We start from the raw sequence: 20,680 nt of genomic DNA, 5'->3' as shown, positions 1-20,680 counted from the left end.
CACTATTAACCCCTAAGCTGTTCATCAAATAGACTCATAAACTGTTCCTCTACAAAGGTATGGTAGATTTGGCAGATTTTATGGCTGACAGGATGAAGAAAGTGAGTAACCAGAGCTCTTCAAGAAATAACACCACAGGTGAGATGGACCTAGGTTTGTTTCTATAGCCTCTTCTGAGGGGAAGTATCCCAAATACAGCATATGCTCATGGATTTCTGTCCAGGTGTCATCATAAATAGACCAGTGGACATATCCTGAGACAAATACTTCAGATAAAATATCTGGCACTGAAAAGTCTCCAAATTTGTCACGAGTGACTGAAAATCAAGGCCAAATCCACCCCACATGGAGACACACACATTAACTGTGCTACTTTAATTTTTTTTGTACAGGCTGTGGCATGTGCAACAGGGTGTGTGCAGTCTGTGAGAGCCACTTGTGGGAACACTAATTTTAGTTCATATGATGACTAAAATGCTGAAGGTAAAGCAAAACCTTGGGTCTCGCTTCTTGCAGTGCTAGAAGGATGCACCAAGAAAGCAGCTTGTAGCTCTCCACTCATGGAATCACACAACTTCTGTTAATAAAAGGCATTCATAATTTATCTCAAAAAAATCAAGATGCATACATAATTGTACCTCAGGCAGCTGGAAATGCAAGCGTGCAGATGGAAACAGGGCAGGACAAAAGGATATAACCATATTCTTGGAATTTCCCCAGTCCTGGCAACTATCACGGGATTATTGGGCCTTCACTGGCAGAAAGCTGTATTATTTTCTATTCAATGCTGTGGTGAGAAAGGAAGAGCACAGTCAGTCTACTAAGTGAAAAAACAATTGTGCAGGTAGTGAGAGGTGTTTCTACTTCAACACTTAATGGCTAACATGATCTTTCATACCAGCTGTATGCCAACATCTGTCCAATATCTAAACCAATCTCTTATTTCCAGATCCAGCAGAAAAGACAAAAATCATTCCCTGGCACCAGGAACCTCTGCAGAACATATTCTTCATTCTGATAACAGTAATTGAATTTGCCAGCAATTGGTGGCCCATGTGCAAAACCATGACAAAGATTTCTGAAAAACAGCTGAAACTCCCTAGAAGATACACTTCTAGACTCCCTTAGACTATACATTTCTATTCATAATGGGAAAGTGGGTTCACAAGTTATTCTAGTTGCCGTGACAATTTACAACAGGGATAGACCACACCATCTTAGTGCACAGGTACACTGGCTGAAAGAATAGACAAAGTGGAGATGTGCTCGTGCTCCTTATTGTTCACATACAACTCAGTCAAGTATAAAACTGTAAGGTCAAGTAAAATCAATTACGCTTGCCTCAAACACAAAGCCATCCCAGTAACTAGAAAACTAAACAGGGCCAGGACCTGTTATACAGCTCTGAGAACAAATGATATGGCCTGGCCACATTCACAGGATTATATACTTTTACCCTCCAAAACAAGGTGGTTATATCCAAAATGCCTATTGGGAAAGGCTGCTGGCCCTTGCTAATCCCCAAGCCATGCCTGGGAATTGTTTATGACAGCGCTAGCTGGCCCTGGCTGAACGCAAGGCAGAGCCTGTGCTAACAATTTAATGGTATAGATGGTCAAATTCCAGCTCTTGGGCCCGTGCCCTGGCACCGCTTAATCTACTAGCATAGAACTAGCCAAATGCAGTTGTATTGTGAACAGAGCTGGCTGGAAAACAGACACAAAAAAAGAAGAGTATATGACCAAATATAAAATCTCTATGCATTTTCATGATTCCCTTCCTTATTCTTCTGGGTTTTCTTCTTAAGTTTTATTTTCCAGACATCCTTATTTCCACAGAGGTGTTCTATTTGGCAAAACAACAGAAGGTCAAAATAGTTGTGGTGTTGAGTGTGTTTCATTTCTTACCGATGATTCAGTGATAGTTGCCAGTAAGCTATGGCACTTCCAGTACAGTCAGATACGCTGTGGGAAGTGTCAAAAGAGTTTAAATCAAGTGTCTGATGGAAAATCGTAGATTTATAGAATCATAGAATGGTTTGGGTTGGAAGGGAGCTTAAAGAACATCTAGTTCCAACCCCACTGCCATGGGCAGGGACACCTTCCACTAGACCAGGTTGCTCAAAGCCCCGTCCAACCTGGCCTTGAACACTTCCAGGGAGGGGGCAGCCACAGCTTCTCTGGGCAACCTGTGCCAGTGCCTCAACCACCCTCATAGTAAAGAATTTCTTCCTTATGTCTAATCTGAATCTACCTGCTTTCAGTTTAAAACAGTTATCCCTTCTCCTATCACTACAGGCCTTTGCAGAAAGTCCCTCTCCAGCTTTCCTGTAGGCCCCCTTTAGGTACTGGAAGGCTGCTATAAGGTGTCCCCAGAGCTTTCTCTTCTTCAGGTTGAACAACCCCAACTCTCTCAGCTTGTCTTCATAGGGGAGGTGCTTCAGCCCTCTGATCATCCTTGTGGCCTCCTCTGGACTTGCTCCAACAGGTCCATGTCCTTCTTATGTTGGGGACCCCAGGGCTGAACACAGGACTCCAGGAGGGGTCTCACGAGAGCAGAGTAGGGGGTGAAAATCACCTCCCTCGACCTGCTGGCCACACTGCTTTTGTGGCTGCCCAGGATACGGCTGGCCTTCTGATCTGCAAACACACATTATCGGGTCATGCTGAGTTTCTTGTCAACCAACACCCCCAAGTCCTTCTCCTCAGGGCTGCTCTCAATCCACTCATTGCCCAGCCTGTATTTGTGTGGGATTGCCCTGACCTGTGTGCAGGACCTTGCATTTGGGGGAGAAGGACAAAGATGTCCAGAGTGAAGGAGAAAGGTGAAAAGGTAAAGGAGTGAAAGCTTGGATTGGTCCATAAACTTTGCAGCATTGCTTAAATTTTGTTTAATCTCCTAGTTCAAAGAGTTGGACACAAAAAGGTACACAGCTCAACAACTGCTGCAATTGCCTTACCTCTCTGGTTTTGAACAACCTTCTCTGTTCCATAACAAAAGAATGACCCAGAAGGTCTTTCCTGCAGAGCAAATCTGCTTCCTTGCCAAGAGGTCACAAGGCTAGCAAGACTGGCTATGCAGGCATATTGCCAAGGACAAGGTAGCTTCCATAACTATCTTTGTGTGGTAGGTGCCACCTCTCTGTTCTCTGAAGGAAACTTTTTAAGAGCGTCTAGACTGACTTTTCTTAAAGACTCCTCTCCATAGCTGTTTGCAGGCTTTCGCTACCAGACAATAACCAGACTGGTTTTGTTGGAAGGGGATCTTGAAAGCCATCAGGTACATCCCCTGCTCAGAGCAATCTAACGCTACACTGGATTGCCTGGGGCTTTGTCCACTTGAGTTTTGGATAACTTCAGGGTATGCAAAATCTCTGGGCACCTGTGCCAGTATTTGGCTACTCTCAGTGTGAGCAGGTTTTTCTTTCTTCCTAACCAGGATTTCCTTTGCCGACTTTTGTGTGCATTGTCCTTTGTCTTTCCACTGTTCACCCCTGAGAAGACTGTGGCAGTGTCTTCTCCATAAGCACCCACCAGAAAGTTGAAGAGAGCAATCACATCACCCTCAGTCTTCTCTTTTCCAGGCTGAGCAAACCCAACCCTCAGCCTCTCCTCCACCATGGGCTCTGCTGCACTATTGTATGGGACAACCACCCAGCACACCTGAGGAGCAACATGGCCCACAGGGAACAGAGGAGGAACACAAAGTGAAGCGGTTAGCTGTCTGGATGAATTTATAGGTGCCTTGCTCCACTCTTTTACTTCCGGTTATTTTGAAAGGGTCCTCTTTCACTCCACTCGGTTCACTGCATCAGAGAGCATGCTCCAGCTTTTACAAAGCACTGACACTGACCTTTTGCTGCCCTGTCCCTTTAAAAGCAACCAGTGATGGAAACAATGGCAATTTACGGGAAAACTCAGGAATTATCTACATAACATGAAGATGGAAATGAAGATGGATCTGTTGAAAAACTTGAAACAGCTGTACAATCCATAGCCTAGATGACATCTAAAAAAACCTGAAATAGCATTATCCTGCACTGCTCCAGAGCTAAATGGTATTGTAAAGCAGTTCATATTTCTAAGCAGGCTGAGAAAACAAGGTGAACGGCAGCTTTGTACGTGGCAAACAAAGTATCTGTGATCCATATCTTCAAAAACTGTATACATGTGTATGCCTTAATCAAAGCAGTACATCTAAGATAATTATGCATGTGCATGATGACCTTAAAAGCCATCAATTCTACACATCAGACACTTTGGTCAAGGAAAACTACCAGAACAATTATTGCCAGCAGTGGAAAAAATGTTTATGAAATGGAGTTTAAAACTTCATGAGCAAGAATGGAATTAATACACTCAAATTTTCCTCTATAATCCAGCTTGAAGAACCTTGCAAAGATAAATGCTGGACCTTTAAAAGCAGGAATGATAAAGATAATTAATGGAAGCTTAGAAAGATAATAATGTCTCAAATCCATGTGGGGTATAACTATTGCTCAGCTTTTGAGGAAAAGGAAGATAAATTATTCAGTCTTACTCCATCCTAGCATGAGGCAGAAATTCTAAAGGAAACAAGCTGTTCAAAAACAAAACTGTGATGACTATGCCAAGATAGGAGTTAGGAAGAGACGACCTAAAATAAATCCAAACTTCCAGTATTTACTGGGCGATGAGGATTCTGGGTATTGTTTTAAAGCAAACTGACAAAACCTCTGCCTTGTGAAGTATATTTAAGTGGTGATTCAGTTCTAGGATGATGTCAGGATTGTATCATATAATGCTTTTGGTTGGAAGGGACCTCTGAAGATCACTTGGTCCACTCCTGCTCAAAACAAGGTGAACTTTGATGTTAGATCAGTGTGCTCCTGGTCACATCCAGCCAAGCCTGCAGTGTTTCTAATGGAAATTCTGCAGCTGCTCTGGGTCTTTGCTCCAGTTTTAGACTGTGCATGGAGAATGTTTTTTTTTTTCCTTATACGTAATGTAACTTTCTCTTGTTACAATTTGTGCACATTGCTGCTTCTCCTTTCACAGGGAAATTCTGAGAAGAATCTGTCTCTCTTCTTTATACTGTCCCAATTAGACAGGCGTAAAGAGGAATCAAATTCACCCTGAGCCTTCCCTTCCACAAGCTCAACAAACCCAGGTCTCAGTTTCTCCTTGTATGTCTTGCACTCCAGTCCCCAGATCACCTTGGTGGCTCGCCACTGCAGTGGGTCTTGGGCCTGTGCAGGGTCTCTCCAGCCAGGTCAGTGTCTGTCTTACGCATGAGAGTCTCAAATCAGACATGTACTCGAGATATAGTCACAGAAGAGACAGACAGAGCACTCTGCTTGAATTGTTTGCTACTCTTTTGCAAGTACATCCCAGCATTTGGTTGACCTTCCTCGTCACGGCTACTCATTTTCAACTTGGTCTCCAGCAGGACCTGCAGGTCCTTTTCTGGAAAGCTGCTTTCTACCCATTTGCTGCTCGGCCTGTGCTGCTGCATGGGATTATTTCATCCCAGATGGAAGGTGTTTGTCTTTGCTGAGTGTCCTGGTTTAACCAGGATAGGGTTAAGTTTCCCCAGCAGTGGCGGGGGGAGCTCTAGCCGGGTTATTCAGATACCATGCGGACGTCACATCCTGGCGCGGGAGCGCGGGGCGCATGGTTTTATACATCTGGTCCTCTCACTGCTGTATTGGTAGATATTTCACTCTGTTCATTGTTATCACTATTACTGTTATTGTTGTTGTTTGTTGTGTTGCTGTTGCTCTGTTGTATTAAACCTGTCCTTATCTCAGATCAGGGCTTTGTATGTTACTCCTTTGTGGGGGAGGGGCAGCGGCCGCATGGTCTCAGACCTCGGCAGGGGCTAAACCATCACACTGAGCTTCATCAGGTTATGAGCAGGCCATTTTTTCATCTCATCTTGGTCCTTCTGAATGGTAGCACTGCCCTCTAGCATATTTATTGCTCCTCTCAATTTGTTATTTGTGTATTCATTGCAATGCCCAGGTCATTAATAAAGATATTCAATGCTATCAGCCCCAATATTGACCATTTACCACTGCTAGTGGAACTTTGAACTGTTGCAATCTACTCCTCCCGAGCCTGGTAGTCTTGTTAATTTGCCACCTATCTGTAGTGAAACCATGCAGTACATATCCCACCACGTAGGATACCATGGGAGACTGTCAAAACCTTGATAAAGATAAGTAAATAAAAGCCCCAGGTCCCCCCTTGTCCATCAACTTAGTCATCTCCTCATAGAAAGCCATCAGGTTGGTCAGGTATGATTTATCCTTGGCTGCTCCAGTCACCTTCTGGTCCTTTGTGTACTTGGAAATACCTTTGAGCAAGATTTGCTACACAGTCCTCTAAGACATTCAGGTTGGGCTGACCTGGATCCCTCTTCTTGCCCTCTTTGAAGATGGCCATGACCATTGTCTTCTCTTGTCATTGGGAACATTCGATGATCACCATGGCCTTTCAAGGATGATAGCAAGTGACTTCAAAATGTCATCAGCTCATTGGTCTCCCTCAGTATCCCTTGATGTGTCCTGCGTGGTCCCATGTACCTGTGTATGTCCAGTTGACTTACATGGTCCGTAAGTTCATTCCTCATCCTCTATCCCTGTCCTCATGCCTTTCCTCTACCATGTGTCATACTTCACTCCCCCAGACTCTGCTGCTAGGCAAACGGATCTGGGAGAATCTGAAAGTAGATCTTGCCAGTAAAGACCAAGGCAAAGGAGGCATGAGTAATTCTGCTTCTCCTATGTCCATTTGGGAATATGTCCCTTTAACGGCTGAGCAGTGGGCCCACATTCTCCTTTTGATGCCAATGTATTTACAGGCACCCTTCTTACTGTCCTTCATGTCCCTTGACAATTTTAGCCCCAGCTGATCTTTGGCTTTCCTGATTTTAAACCTGCACAACAAAGCAGTATTTCTAAATGCTACCTCCATAGGGCCTTCTCTCTCCTATGAGGAAAGTCTGAGAGAGCTGGGACTGTTCAGCCTGGAGAAGGCTCAGGGGGATCTCATCAATGTATATAAATACCTGCAAGGAGGGCGCAAAGAAGACGGAGCCAGGCTGTTTTCAGTGGTGCCCAGTGGCAAGAGGGCAAGGGGGCACAATCTGAAACACAAGAAGTTCTGTATGAGGTTCTCCCCCCAAAACGGTGGTGGGATCAGTAGCCCAACTGAAGTGCATCTACACCAACGCATGCAGCATGGGCAGCAAACAGGAGGAGCTGGAAGCCATTGTGCAGCAGGACAACTACGATAATAATTGCCACCACAGAAACACAGTGGGATGACTCGCACAGCTGGAGTGCTGCAATGGATGGCTATAAACTCTTCAGAAGGGATAGGCAAGGAAGGAGACGCAGTGGGGTAGTATATTAGGGAGTGTTTTGATTGTCTAGAGCTTAATGATGGTAATGATAGAGTCAAGTGTTTATGGGTAAGAATCAGGGGGAAGGCCAACAAGGAAGATATTATGGTGGGAGTGTGTTATAGACCACCCAACCGGGATAAAGAGCCAGACAAAATATTCTGTAAGCAGCTGGGACGGGAGAAGTCTCACGATTGCTAGCCTTTGTTCTCATGGGTGACTTCAACTTACTAGACATGTGCTGGAAATAGAATACAGCAGAGAGGAAACAGTCTAGGAGGTTCCTGGAGCGTGTGGAAGATAACTTCCTAACACAGCTGGTGAGCGAGCCAACTAGGGAGGGCAGCCTGCTGGACCCGTTGTTTGCAAACAGAGAAGGACTTGTGGGTGATGTGATGGTTGGATGCCATCTTGGGCACAGCAATCACAAAATTATAATTTTTGATTCTTGAAGAACCAAGGAGGGGAGTAAGCAGAACTGTTGCTTTGGACTTCTGGAGGGCAGACTTTGGCCTGTTTAGGAGAGTGACTGACAGAGTCCTTGGGAGGCAGTCCTGAAGGGCAGAGGAGTCCAGGAAGGCTGGACATTCTTCAAGAAGGAAACCTTAAAGGCGCAGGAGCAGGCCATCCTCATGTGCCGAAAGATGAGCTGGTGGGGAAGAAGACTGGCCTGGCTGAACAGAGAGTTTTGGCTGGAACTCAGGAAAAAAAGGAGAGCTTATGACCTTTGGAAGAAGGGGGAGCAACTCAGAAGGACTAAAAGGATGTTGTGAGCTTATACAGGGAAAAAAATAGAAGGGCTAAAGCCCAACTAGAATTCAACCTGGCTACTGCCATAGAAGACAATAAAAAATATTTCTATAAACACATTAGCAACAAAAGGATGTGGGAGGGAACACAGTGACCAAGGATGAGGAAAAGGTCCTTAATCCTTCCTTGCCTCAGTCTTTACTAGTAAGACCAGTGGTTCTTGGGGTACCCACCCCCCTGAGCCGGAAGACAGGGACAGGGAGCAGAATGAAGCCCCCATAATCTGAGGGGAAATGGTTAGGGACCTGCTACACCACTTAGACACACAAAAGTCTATGGGGCTAGATGGGATCGACCCAAGAGTACTTGAGGGAGCTGACAGAAGTGCTCACCAAGCCACTTCCAATGATTTATCAGCAGTCCTGGCCAACCAGGGATATCACTGTTGACTGGAGGTTAGCAAACGTGATGCCCATTTACAGGAAGAGCCAGAAGGAGGATCCAGGAAACTACCGGCCTGTCACTTTGACCTCAGTGCCGGGGAAGGTTATGGAGCAGATCATCTTGAGTACCATCACATGGTACGTACAGGACAACCAGGTGATCAGGCCCAGTCAGCATGGGTTAATGAAAGGCAGGTCCTGCTTGATTAACCTGATCTTCTATGACGAGGTGACCCGCTTAGTGGATGAGGGAAAGGTTGTGGATGTTGTCTACCTAGACCTTAGTAAAGCCTTGGACACTGTTTCCCACAGCATTCTCCTGGAGAAACTGGCTGCTCATGGCTTGGATGGGTGCACTCTTCACTGGGTAAAAAACTGGCTGGATGGTCGGGCCCAAAAAGTGGTGGTGAATGGAGTTAAATCTATGGCTGCATGGCTGGTCACAAGTGGTGTTCCCCAGGGCTCAGTATTGGGGCCAGTTCTGTTTAATATCTTTAACAATGATCTGGATGAGGGGATCGAGTGCACCCTCAGTTAGTTTGCAGATGACACCAGGTTGGGCGGGAGTGTTGATCTGCTTGAGGGTAGGGAGGCTCTACAGAGGGATATGGACAGGTTGGATCAGTGGGCCAAGGCCAACTGTATGAGATTCAACAAGGCTCAGTGCCGGGTCCTGCACTTGGGTCACAACAACCCCATGTAACTGCTACAGGCTTGGGGAAGAGTGGATGGAAAACCGCCCAGAAGATAAGGACCTGGGGGTGTTGGTCGACAGCCGGCTGAATATGAGCCAGCAGTGTGCCCAGGCAGCTGAGAAGGCCAACAGCATCCTGGCTTGTATCAGAAATAGTGTGGCCAGCAGGACTAGGAAAGTGATTGTCCCCCTGTACTCGGCACTGCTGAGGCTGCACCTTGAATACTGTGTTCAGTTTTGGGCCCCTCACTACTAGAAAGACACAGAGGTGCTGGAGCGTGTCCAAAGAAAGGCAATGAAGATGGTTAAGTGTCTAGAGCACAAGTGCTATGGGGAGTGACTGAGGGAACTGAGGTTGTTTAGCCTGGAGAAAAGGGGCTCAAGGGAGACCTTACCACTCTGAAAGGAGGTTGTACTGAGGTGGGTGTCGGTGTCTTCTCCCAAGTAACAAGCGATAGGACAAGAGGAAATGGCCTCAAGCTGTGCCAGGGGAGGTTTAGATTGGGTATTAGGAAAAATTTCTTCACCAAAAGGGTTGTCAAGCATTGGAACAGGCTGCCCAGGGAAGTGGGTGAGTCACCCTCCCTGGAGGTATTTAAAAGATGCATATATGTGGCGCTTAAGGACATGGTTTAGTGGTGTCTTGGCAGTGTTAGGTTAATGGTTGGACTTGATGATCTTAAAGGTCTTTTCCAACATAAATCATTTTATGATTCTATGAACATCAGGAAACACTATTTTACTGTGAAGGTGACCCAGCACTGGTACAGGTTGCCCAGAGAGGTCGTGGAGTCTCCATCTTTGGAGATATTCAAAATCTGTCTGGACATGGTCCTGGGCAACTGGCTGTAGGTGGCCAGGTGAGGAGGGCTCCCCTGATGAGCAGAGGAGTTGGACCAGACTACCTCCAGAGGTCCCTTCCAACCTCAACCATTCTGTGATTCTCTGATTCTCCCTGTTCCCATACACCTCATTGTTCATTTGAGCTTGCTCAGGATTTCCATGTTCAGGCAGGTTGGCCTCCAGCCATGCCTGCCTGGCTCTTGTACACTGGGTGAGCAATTCCTGTGCCACCAGGAGGTTGTCACTGATGAACTACCGGATCCTTCTGCAGGGTCTCGTACAACATAGATTCTCTTACAAAGACTGGCACTTCTGAATAAGAACATGGATTTGCAGGGGGACACAAGGTCAAATTATGTCCAGCGTCGCTCTTTGGTAGTGTTCCACTTGCTGGCTGACAAATGTACCTTGATGCATTACTTCAGTGGTTTTGAATGCATGGACTTTGTGTAACACTTTATGTTCCTTTGGGATAAAAGGATAACTTTAATTATACATAATTTTATAATATAAACAGTATATAATCTTAAACATTCAAATTACACAGCCAAAAAAGCTTCTCTTTCTTGACATGTTTGTGCAACAACTTAGCAGTAGTAAATATTATTCACATACTTCTCAGTGCTTTGTTCCAGGATTACCATAAAAGACCTGGGATCACAAACACTGAGAAATAATGCTATGATATGAAGAATTTATTACTAGTTATTATTCATTATTTATACAGTGGGTGCATATCGCTTTACACACAAACATCGCTTTACAGACAGCATATATTTCTCTGAAAAACCTCTACAAGCTTTGTTTTCCAAAGTGAACCAGTTTGGTGACGGTAAATTGGAGTGGGTAACAACCACATACGTTTCAGCTTGACAGAAGCAGAGAACAACCGAGAACAGAAGAGGCAGATCAACTTCTGGGAGAATTCAGAGTAGTCAGTTCCTCCAAACCAAAGTCAAATGTGCATTTTGTTTGCTGAAGGTCCCCATTTCATCCAAGAACAGAGTGTTACAACCACTTAACCAACACTTGGACATTTCGCAATGTTTCAAATTCCAAGAAAAAACCCAACCAAGTAACTTGAGTACCTGCAAGTTTATCCTATTCTACACGCTACCTTGAAAGGTAATGGTCGATTATAAATCTTTGTTAGAGATGCTTCTAGAGAGTGAAACTGGAGTTGGGAAAAAGTGTGAGGAATTCTTTTTGTGGTCTCCCCTACAGTACTCCTGCAGGCGTTGACAATAAACCTGTGTTGTGCCCACTCACAAGGTAGTTGAGTCATTGTATTTCCATTTATGCAGAAGATTTCTGCACCTTGTGTGCATTGTTCAGCTGGGATAGAGCACAGTTCAGCACTGCTGATGTAACGTGACTCCTGGCATTACTTCAGTGGCATCAACAGAGCAATCTTCTGTCGAAACAGCACAGGCTGCCTACGTTTCATGCCATCAAGTCACAAGATCCTCGTGCTCCTCTTAAGGGTCTGGGCACTTTTTCAAGAGGATTTTCAGCACTGTAGACAGGATGGTGGTGCTGCTTTAATGTCAATTTGGAGTGTCAGCTCTGACTGATCAGAGCTTCCAGTATGCCCAGAGCGCAGCAGCCTGTGTCCAGCATTTGCAGGTGCAGCGTTCAGCAGTACAAGGAGGCAGAGAGCAGAGTTCAATCTACTGTTTATCACTCCCAGGCCCAAATTTATTTTTATGTCTATCAGCCTCATAGACAACTGTCGTATCAAGCAGGAACTCAAGGCCCACAGAAATCACAGGGAGAGGTGAAGCTTGGCTCACTTCCATTTCTTTCTTTTTATTCATTCGGTTCATTTGTTTTGCAAGCAACTTCTAAATTGAAAAGTGCAAATCAATCAGCAATTTGAGGAAACCAATGGCATCAAAAAAATATCTGTTTGGAAACAACTTATTTTCCTTCTGATATGCATTAAAACTGTATTTTAAAAAATGACCATTGTTTTCCTGTTACTTATACCAAAAATTATGGTATGGAGACATCCCACCCAGCCACTTCTGCAGTCTTCTACAAACTGTTTGCATCAGGGTCGTCTGCACCCAACATATACCTTAATCCACTCATCCCCTCACTCAGTGATTTCTCTGACGTTACCCCCTTCATGAAATGCCAAAATCAGAAATTACGTAGTTGAGGTCAGCTTTCTTGAAAGCAATTTCCAGGGCCTACCTGGCAAGGTTAGGCATTGACAGCAAAAATAATAGGAAACCATCAAATGATTCCTGTAAAATTCTTTTTGTAGCTATGTTTGATGGTGACAACAGCAACACATTCCTAAATGATAGCAACCAACATTAGGATTTTAAGCATCTACAACTCAGATAACCTGCCCTCCTTCAGAAGTACTGCTCCTTGAAAATAAACCTTCTAGTAATCAACATCAAATCATAGGCAAGGAAGCTCTCAGACAGGCTTTTTTAGCCTGACAGGAGGCTGGGACAAATTTTCTGACTAAACACTCATGGCTTCTGAATGGCAGAATATATATTCTGCTGCATTTTTAATGGATAATCTCCAAGGAATACATGTGAAAATGAAGTAATGATGAGAAAGAAGTAAGAAAATAAAAAGAACTCTAAATCATTTCAAAGAATCAAGCACTTAAATCCTGGCCAACACACATTTTGGTTAGGTTACTCTTATTACTGATATTTATCCCTTTTGGAAGTCAAGATACTTTTGATCAAAGTGCCAAAGCCTAGAAATACTCCTTTTTCTTTATCCAAATCTGTCATGTTTGTGACCTTGTAAGTACTTGGCTATGTCAATTAGTGCTTCAAAAATGCTGCCTTTCATCTTCAAATGGAACTGGGCCTAGAAACTGGCCAGACCTCTTAGCTCTTTCAACAGATGATAAACACATTGCGAGTCAAAAAATCCAAGCAGCTTTTTATGACTTTACAGATTAATTAGCATGCCAGGGCTTTCAGACCAATTTCAGTCCAATAAAGTATCTGCAAAAGTTGACAAACTAGAATCACATTTTGTACGTTCCAAGTTCTACACTATTAAAAATATGTAAAAATACATCTGAGAAAAAAAAGCTAAAATAAGCCAGTAAGAGGAAGTGACAGATCATCAACACAATTTAAGCCCTCTCTAGGGCCACAGATCATTAAGAATAGCCTTCCACAGTAGAGTCTGAAAAATGCCCAAGGCATCTCTCCAGTTTGTTCAAAGAATTGGTTCCTCTATTTCAAGGCGTTCAACATGTCAGTTTTGGAACCCACCACTGATCTTCCTTGGTGGCACAATTACCTTCCAGGAGTTGTAACTTTTTCTTAGTAACTTAATATGATTACTTCAGCAGAAGTCATTGCTAAGTTCAATTTACAGCGATTTTTGGACAATTCGTAATTAGCAAAAAGAGAAAAAGTCTCCTGGGAGTCAATGATCAAACCTCTGTGTTTCCCTCTCTCATTCCTGGTACAAGCTCTGTCCATTCCTCAAAAGCAACCCTCAAGATTACTTGATGATACCAGGAGGATACTATAATGATATTTCTTCACAGTGCAATCTGCTGGTTTCACCCTTGTGAACCATTGCTGGTGCAATGGCATGTCATTGCCAACATCATACACTTTGTCTTTCCTTGCTTGCAGACTCCTCAAAGAAGGCACAGTCTGGAAGCTGCACTCCAGTTAAATGGTGTGTCACCCCAAAAAGTAAATTGTGCAAAGCTTATTGAACTTTGAAACCTAGACAACCAGGAGAATGCGATTTGGGTGCCAGGGAAAACCTGTCTTTGTCTTCTGTTACAAACCATCAAGTGTTATATACTCTGGGCATTGTTCTGATTTCCTATACATTCATGTAATAGTCTGACATAATTAGAGCTTCATATGCACCAGAAGTCTCTGCATAGATGGGAACGGGCTTGCATCTCATTTACCAATGAAAGTAGACATTAATCTATTTTAAAAATTTATCCATAGGTAAAAATACGCTCCTGAAAAAAAATCCGTTGCACTACTTGACTTCCAGCAACTGAAGCCTCACTTACCATCACAGTAATTTGCCAAAAGAATCAGAAGGATCTTTAACACAGCTTTTGCCATTATTGCACTTGGGCTGGGCTGCTACACCATGTCCAGATCAAAGAATTGACAGGCTACTATCTGAAATGGTGACAAAAATATGCCAGCTATCAATACAAACCCTCAGGGGAGGGAGAGTAGCTTTGCACAGAGAAGCTGGAAGAGCAAATCCTATATACTTCATCACTGCATGTTTTGACTGTTTTCTAGCAACTGTTGTATTCCAATATTTATAATCTCTCTCTTTATGCAAGCCTCTTATGTTTTATAATAAAAAGAGTCCATAAATTTCAGTTACCGTTGCAGAGCAAATTGTTGTATGTAATTAGTCATGTACAACATAAGGCGTAACTTGAAAAACAATTCATGTTTATTTTTCCTCTGCTTAATCAATATTTTAAATATTTGTGGAAGCTATACACCAGCTTAGCAAATCATCACCTCCGAAGTGAGAGAAGACAACACAAATTCTGCAATGTACAACAAATCATATGCATATGACAGACTGCTGTTGATGGAACTAAATTTTTTTGGACCATAAAGGAAAGAAGCATACAACATTTTACTTCTGTGTTGTTCCACTTTATTCCTTTTTACCATGCATTCTTCAGCCATACTGACTTGTTTTTCCTTTAACAGAAGACTTTTCTTCCCTCCCCACGCATTTTTTTTAATGCTATTTAGTTGCAGTGATGCATGGAGACAAAGACAGTGGGGGCGATTTTTTCGCCTGCAAACCTTGCCTGACTTTCCAGAGAGGTTAACAAATGTTTTACCCTCTCTGTCTTCTCTCCCACATCATAACTGTGGCTAACCACAGTGGGATAAAAACTACAGTAGCAACAACACACAAGTCTTAAATGCTACGGGAGTACTGTAAGTACAGGAGGCCAGGATCACTTCTCAGTTATGCTATTTAAAGACTTAAAATTATACAGTTATCCCTGAGCTCAACTAGAGAAAATCTGATCAAAACTGAAGACTGGCATTTTTATAAAATTTGTCATAGGTTTAACCTTGAGAATAACAAATCATTAAATGTGTGGGGGCTTAAGAATCAATTTATGTTCCAAGCAAAGGGTTTTTAAAATTAAGGTTGAAAAAAAATTGGATCTCGCCTGGTGTTGCACAGATTCTGTTGATGTATCAATCTTTTCAGGCATTTAAAAATAATATAGAGATGATAAAAGTAAATGTTCTATAACCAAAAAATCTCTTGGTAATAAAATTTCAAATTACAGCCCATGACAACACTTCTAAATTGAAGCTGTGATACAGGAGCTTTGATGGAGAAAATTGTACAAGTAACTCGCAAAGTAATTCGGAAAAGCAACAAAGAATGAGGGTGCTGCTGAGATGAACAGAAAACATAGCTGGAATGGTGTGCAGCATCTTTAAATGAATTTTAGACTGTTTTGTTGCCAATATCTTAAGCAGTGCTGCAGTCTTACATGGATTTCTTTGATAGCTTCCTTCTACCAACAAATAACCTTACTGCAGGGGAAAAAAAAAAAAACCAAATCCCCACCACACATAGACAAACCCAAACCTGAGCTCAATCATTGTACAAGCCTGGGCTCAGAGTGTGAGCAATTGATCCAAATGCAGCAGTTTAATGGCAGGAACTGCACTCTCCTATCAACTACTTCAGGCATTCAAGGGGTTGAGGAAGTATCTCCAGCGAAGGACTTATCCCTTCAAATTGCAGTGACTCTGGGTGCTGGTCTGTGGCCCAATGCGTTGGATACAGCACCAGGGTAGAAAAGCCAAACTGAGTAAAAGAGCTGGAACTTTGCTCACAGTAGCACAGAATGAGCAGAAAAACCAATAATCATTACCTCCGAGTGCCTCAGTTCCCCTGTCAGTATACTGGGAGTGCAACATTAAACTATTTCTTATAGGTGGTTGAGATTTAAATAGTTTTTCTGATGTCTTCTGGCAGCCTCTGATGAAATGGGCTACAGCAGTACAAAGTATCATTGTAATTTTGTTCAGCACAAAATAAAGCTCAGGAAAATACAGCTCTTTTGTTTAAATAACTCAGACCAAACATCCATAACCACTTAAATGTGGCACATCCACTAAGTGTGATTTGTACCAAAGCATCTGTGGTAAGAAGGTTACAGGTATGCTTTGAGAATAAATTTCAAAGGTCTGCAAAGTATAATTAGTTCTAAAGTTCTCCTACACATTAATAATTAGTAATAAAATCCTTCTAAAGTCCTCCACAGAAAGATGTAAAAAGCTCTTCCAGAGCATAAAACCAGACCAAACCCAACCCCCTCATAGTTGGTGTTATATATCTTAAGCTTCCCTCTGAAGATGGTTTCACCTCTCTCCAACAGTTAATGTGATCAATTTTTTCTCTCTCTTCCAATGCTTTTTCCGTTCATATCACATAACTCGGGGTGAAGTCTTTAATCTTACATACATTTACATAATAATTTAAAGACCAAATGGTTCAGCCAGATTAGATAGTCTAGTGGTCCTTAAAACCATTTATCTATGAATTCCCTGACCAATTCCACCACCAACACAGCGAGTTTCACAGTTCAGTTACATGTCAGAGAGAAAAGAAGTTTTTTCCTCCATTTTTAATTTGACACTTCAGGATTCAGTTAATTGGGAGCTGAAGGAGAGAAATATGCCCAATGTCTGCCAACATGGGTATCCAGAATACAGATCTTGTCAAACAGACTTCGTTTCAGCCTTTGACAAGATTACAACTCTGATAACATGTAATGGAGGACGATGGCATGTATATGTATTTTTAATAACTATTGACTTAGCACTTTGGTGAAAAAGTCTGCAGCAATTATTGGCTGTGCAGACACAGGAACAGAGGAAGGGAGCAATATTATTGCCATGCAAGGGAATAGTGAGTCTGATGCTGAAAGGATGCATATGGTTTCGGTACCTATATTTTGAAAGACAAATGAAGAATGGAGAGGATACAAAAGATACACAGTTATCTGGAGGCTACTAAAACTGATAAACAGCAGGAAACTAGAGGAACCAAGGATCAAAAGTTTGAAGACAGACTAAATGGTTTATAATGGTTAGGTTAATGGTTGGACTAGATGATCTTCCAGGTCTTTTCCAACCTAGATGATTCTGTGATTAAAAAAAAAATGAAACAAACTTTTAACTAGGAGGATAATTAATTAGTAGGAACACAAAATGAAGGGAGATGGACAGTTGGCCTCTATGCTCTGAGATCTTCAAACAGCTCAGGAAGATATGCTAAATTCAAAACTGCTAACTGGATGACACAGAGCATCCTTTCTGTCCTCAGCGTGGAGGAGGAACATTGCTGGCTGTACCCGTATGCTTGGACAACAAGACAAGGAGAACCAGGCTCTCGATCTTCTTGCTCCGTAACACCATAATACTTTCTTTGCTCTGTAACACCATGTCACCTCTTGTGTGGGGCACCCCCTTGCCACTAAATTTAATGACATCTGCCATAATGTTGGGGAAGGTTCAGACTGCAGAAGGGCAGCTAAGCAATCAAACATCCTGCTCCCGACCACAAAACAGAACTAAAAAATTCAGCTTAAGATGACACCTGCCCCCCATGAGCTGGTACCCCATAAACATGCTCACAAAAAGGCTGCAGAGGGTAGACTGTGAACTCTCCATAGCTCAAGGCAACTTGGCACATTCCTGTTTTTTAAATAAACCAAGCAACCATGCTATTCTCCTGACTTGTGATTTCCTCATTATACGGATTTAATTTTTTATGCCTAACCATTAGCTGGATTCTACAAGGGAAAGGCACTGGCTGGTTACATTGCTAACCACAAGTGTAAATCTGCTGTGTGTGAAGGAGAGGGAGAGTCAGGCAGGGTGAACATGAGTATGTATGAGCACCTGATGTTTTTTTCTGACACTGTTTCACATCATTAGTGGCAAGCTTGCTAGGCACCATACCCTTACATCTCTGTTCATCCTACCTACCTCACTTCTTTTTCAAAGTTTTTTCCTCTTTAGTACAAGCAATTTTGAATTTTTAGAGCTGTTTATCTGATTCTCGGTAGGAGAGGCTGGGGCAAAGACTGTATGCATTTTTACACATTTATTTTATGGGAGATTACACAGCTGATTAACAATTCTCAGAATAAAAAGTGTCCCATGTTACCTCGATTCTTGTCTATTTATTGCTTTTGATCTATTCATGCCAAAACATTCTTACTAATGAAAGCCATCAGAAAATTGTCTAATAAGGTAATTTAGAAGACAGTTCACATTGAGCATATGATCAAAAGGCATTTAACTTGCTGCTCCTGCCTCCTCTCCCCCAATAAACACATGGTTTACTGGCACTGCTACACTTCAAAATGGTTTTGAACATCTGGGAGAAGGGCTGATCAGCTCCAGACCATCGTTGGACTCTAAATACACCCAGGAACAAAGGTCATGATAAATGAAATGACTGCTTTGGCTCCAAAATTGCCTCAATCTTCTCCAGACAAAGCATGATTGAAATGCATCTATCGGTGGATAGCATCTGGAGAACTCTAAATATGTTTTGATCAGAATCCGGTTGGCTTCTTTCAAATGAAAATAATTTGAAGATGCTATGGAAAATTTTTAAAACCAATCACACTGTAAACTTTGGCCTAATGTTTCCTTCTGCAGCATTGACCTTGTTTTTCTACAGTGTGAAAAAAAATCAATATAATAATGGTACTGCAGTAAAATTTCAGCTTGCTCTTGGCTTACTTTAAATAACTTTATTGTCTCCTTTCCTTCTGTCTGCGTCTGCTGTATTTGGCACTTGCAGTTATTAAAATGAAACCAAGTTGAAAGAAAATGTTAAATATCATAAAAAGAAAACCAGCAGTGCTTCTGGCTCACTTTGCTAATGCTGTGGTCACCTTTACAATTTGCCAGGATTTTCTATTCCCCAGCTGTTCTACCTGAATTTGCATGCAGAAAGAAACCCCAACTTTCTGGTGGAATAACAACTTGTACTTTGCAGATTTAGAAGAGCTAAATGTTTAAAAATAAAGGAAAAGTCACCCTCTTCCCTCCAATTATATATTAGAACAAAAAAGCCCAGTGGTTTACTAGTGATTTCAATTCTTTGCCGCTTAACATTTTCCTACTCCTTAGTGTGCATTTCTGCACAAATGAGAGAGCCTGGTTATAGCAGTCCCACTGTTACACTCCAATCTGCACTAAGAACAAGGCTTTGAGAACCTTATAGGAAAGTACCAGCTAAAGAGAAGTAAAAACACCATTCAGCCAAAATGATGCCCTTTAGTCACTTTCCACTCCCTCTGGATGGAAACCACATCCACTTGTTGTCAACCACAGCTCTGCCTTGGTCAACAGACAAGGAGAGCATTCCCAAAAGCAAAAGTGGGAACCACATGTTCCAGGGAAAGCAAGAGAAAGCCCAAATGTAGGCAGTGCTGAAAGGAAAGAAGCACTCGCTGTGCTTGGGCCTCTCAGGAGCATGGGAACCCTCAGTCTTGGAGCAAGAAAGACCTATTCTAGTGTATGCACAACACATGAAGGAATAAAAAAGACACAGACTACCTGTAGAAATTTTTTTCCTCCTCTTGGCTATACCATGAACACAGACTTTGCTAAGCAACAGATGAATCTCCATCTCTAACACCCCTTCAATACATCAACCCTGTTAAAAAACAAAAAAACAACTAAATTCTTACTTTGGTAGTTGAAGCTGGAGACGAGTTGGCCACCAGGCTCGTGATCACATCGGTGTTGACGGTGGTGCAAGCAGCGGTGGCCGGGGTGGGGAGCCGGGAGGGGACAATGGGCAGGGGCAGCAGCCCAGGGCGGTTGTTGCTGTTAGTGCTCACAGTGCTGCTGCAGTTGGTGCTGCTGACGTGATTGCCGTTGGAGCTCCAATCCCTGCGATCCCACCCGGCCCGATAATCTCTTTCAAACCGGCTGTGGTGCCGTGACATCTCGATGGAGGGCAGCTTCTTCTCAAAGGGAACTTGAGAGCTTGCCTGAAAGATTAAAACCAAAGAGGAGTTAGGAAAAAGGTCCCAGCACAGTGATTGTACTCTATAATCACCAGGGCAAGTCCCTGCCATGCCTCCTCTTCTTTAGGAGAGCACTGTTCCTCCCCATCTCCCAGCTAAACACCAGGAGGAAGAGAGTGGCGTAGTAAATGTTTATCTAGAACACAGATGAGAGAATTTGGACAACTAGCATGCAGTGGAGAGACCAGTCCCTCAGATTTGAGGAAACTTCATCTGCCCAAACGCTCCAGCAGAATAACAAGCACACAAATCATGAAAAGCCAGGTTAGAAGAAAATCATCATTCAGATCTTCTGATAGCAGAAAAATGTTTCCAACGGCTCCATCTTGCTGTTTTCTCGGTAGCCTTCAGATCATTTTTGTAGCTCTTTTCTGCACCTTATATTTTGACCAAATATTAATACTAAATATCAGAGGGATAAAAATCTGCCTCATAAATCTATCTATTACTTCCCTAATTTCGAAGTCAAACATT

At 42.8% G+C, this 20,680-nt stretch overlaps 1 protein-coding gene across 3 annotated transcripts in view; it reads right to left on the bottom strand.

Moving 5' to 3' along the window:
* The window catches only part of KLHL29 (kelch like family member 29), a 404,084-nt gene that overhangs the window by 233,077 nt on the left and 150,327 nt on the right, over positions 1–20,680 (bottom strand). For all 3 annotated transcript variants that reach the window (XM_074820138.1, XM_074820136.1, XM_074820137.1), the window contains exon 3: positions 19,865–20,170. In XM_074820138.1, the coding sequence (XP_074676239.1) occupies positions 19,865–20,125 (261 nt within the window). In that variant the 5' untranslated portion in view covers positions 20,126–20,170. The remainder of the gene's footprint in view (positions 1–19,864; positions 20,171–20,680) is intronic.

This window comes from Strix aluco, chromosome 3, assembly GCF_031877795.1.
Source record: "Strix aluco isolate bStrAlu1 chromosome 3, bStrAlu1.hap1, whole genome shotgun sequence".
Lineage (NCBI taxonomy): Eukaryota > Metazoa > Chordata > Aves > Strigiformes > Strigidae > Strix > Strix aluco.
The sequence above is the reverse complement of the archived record's forward strand: the minus strand, read 5'-3'. Positions and strand labels throughout refer to the sequence as shown.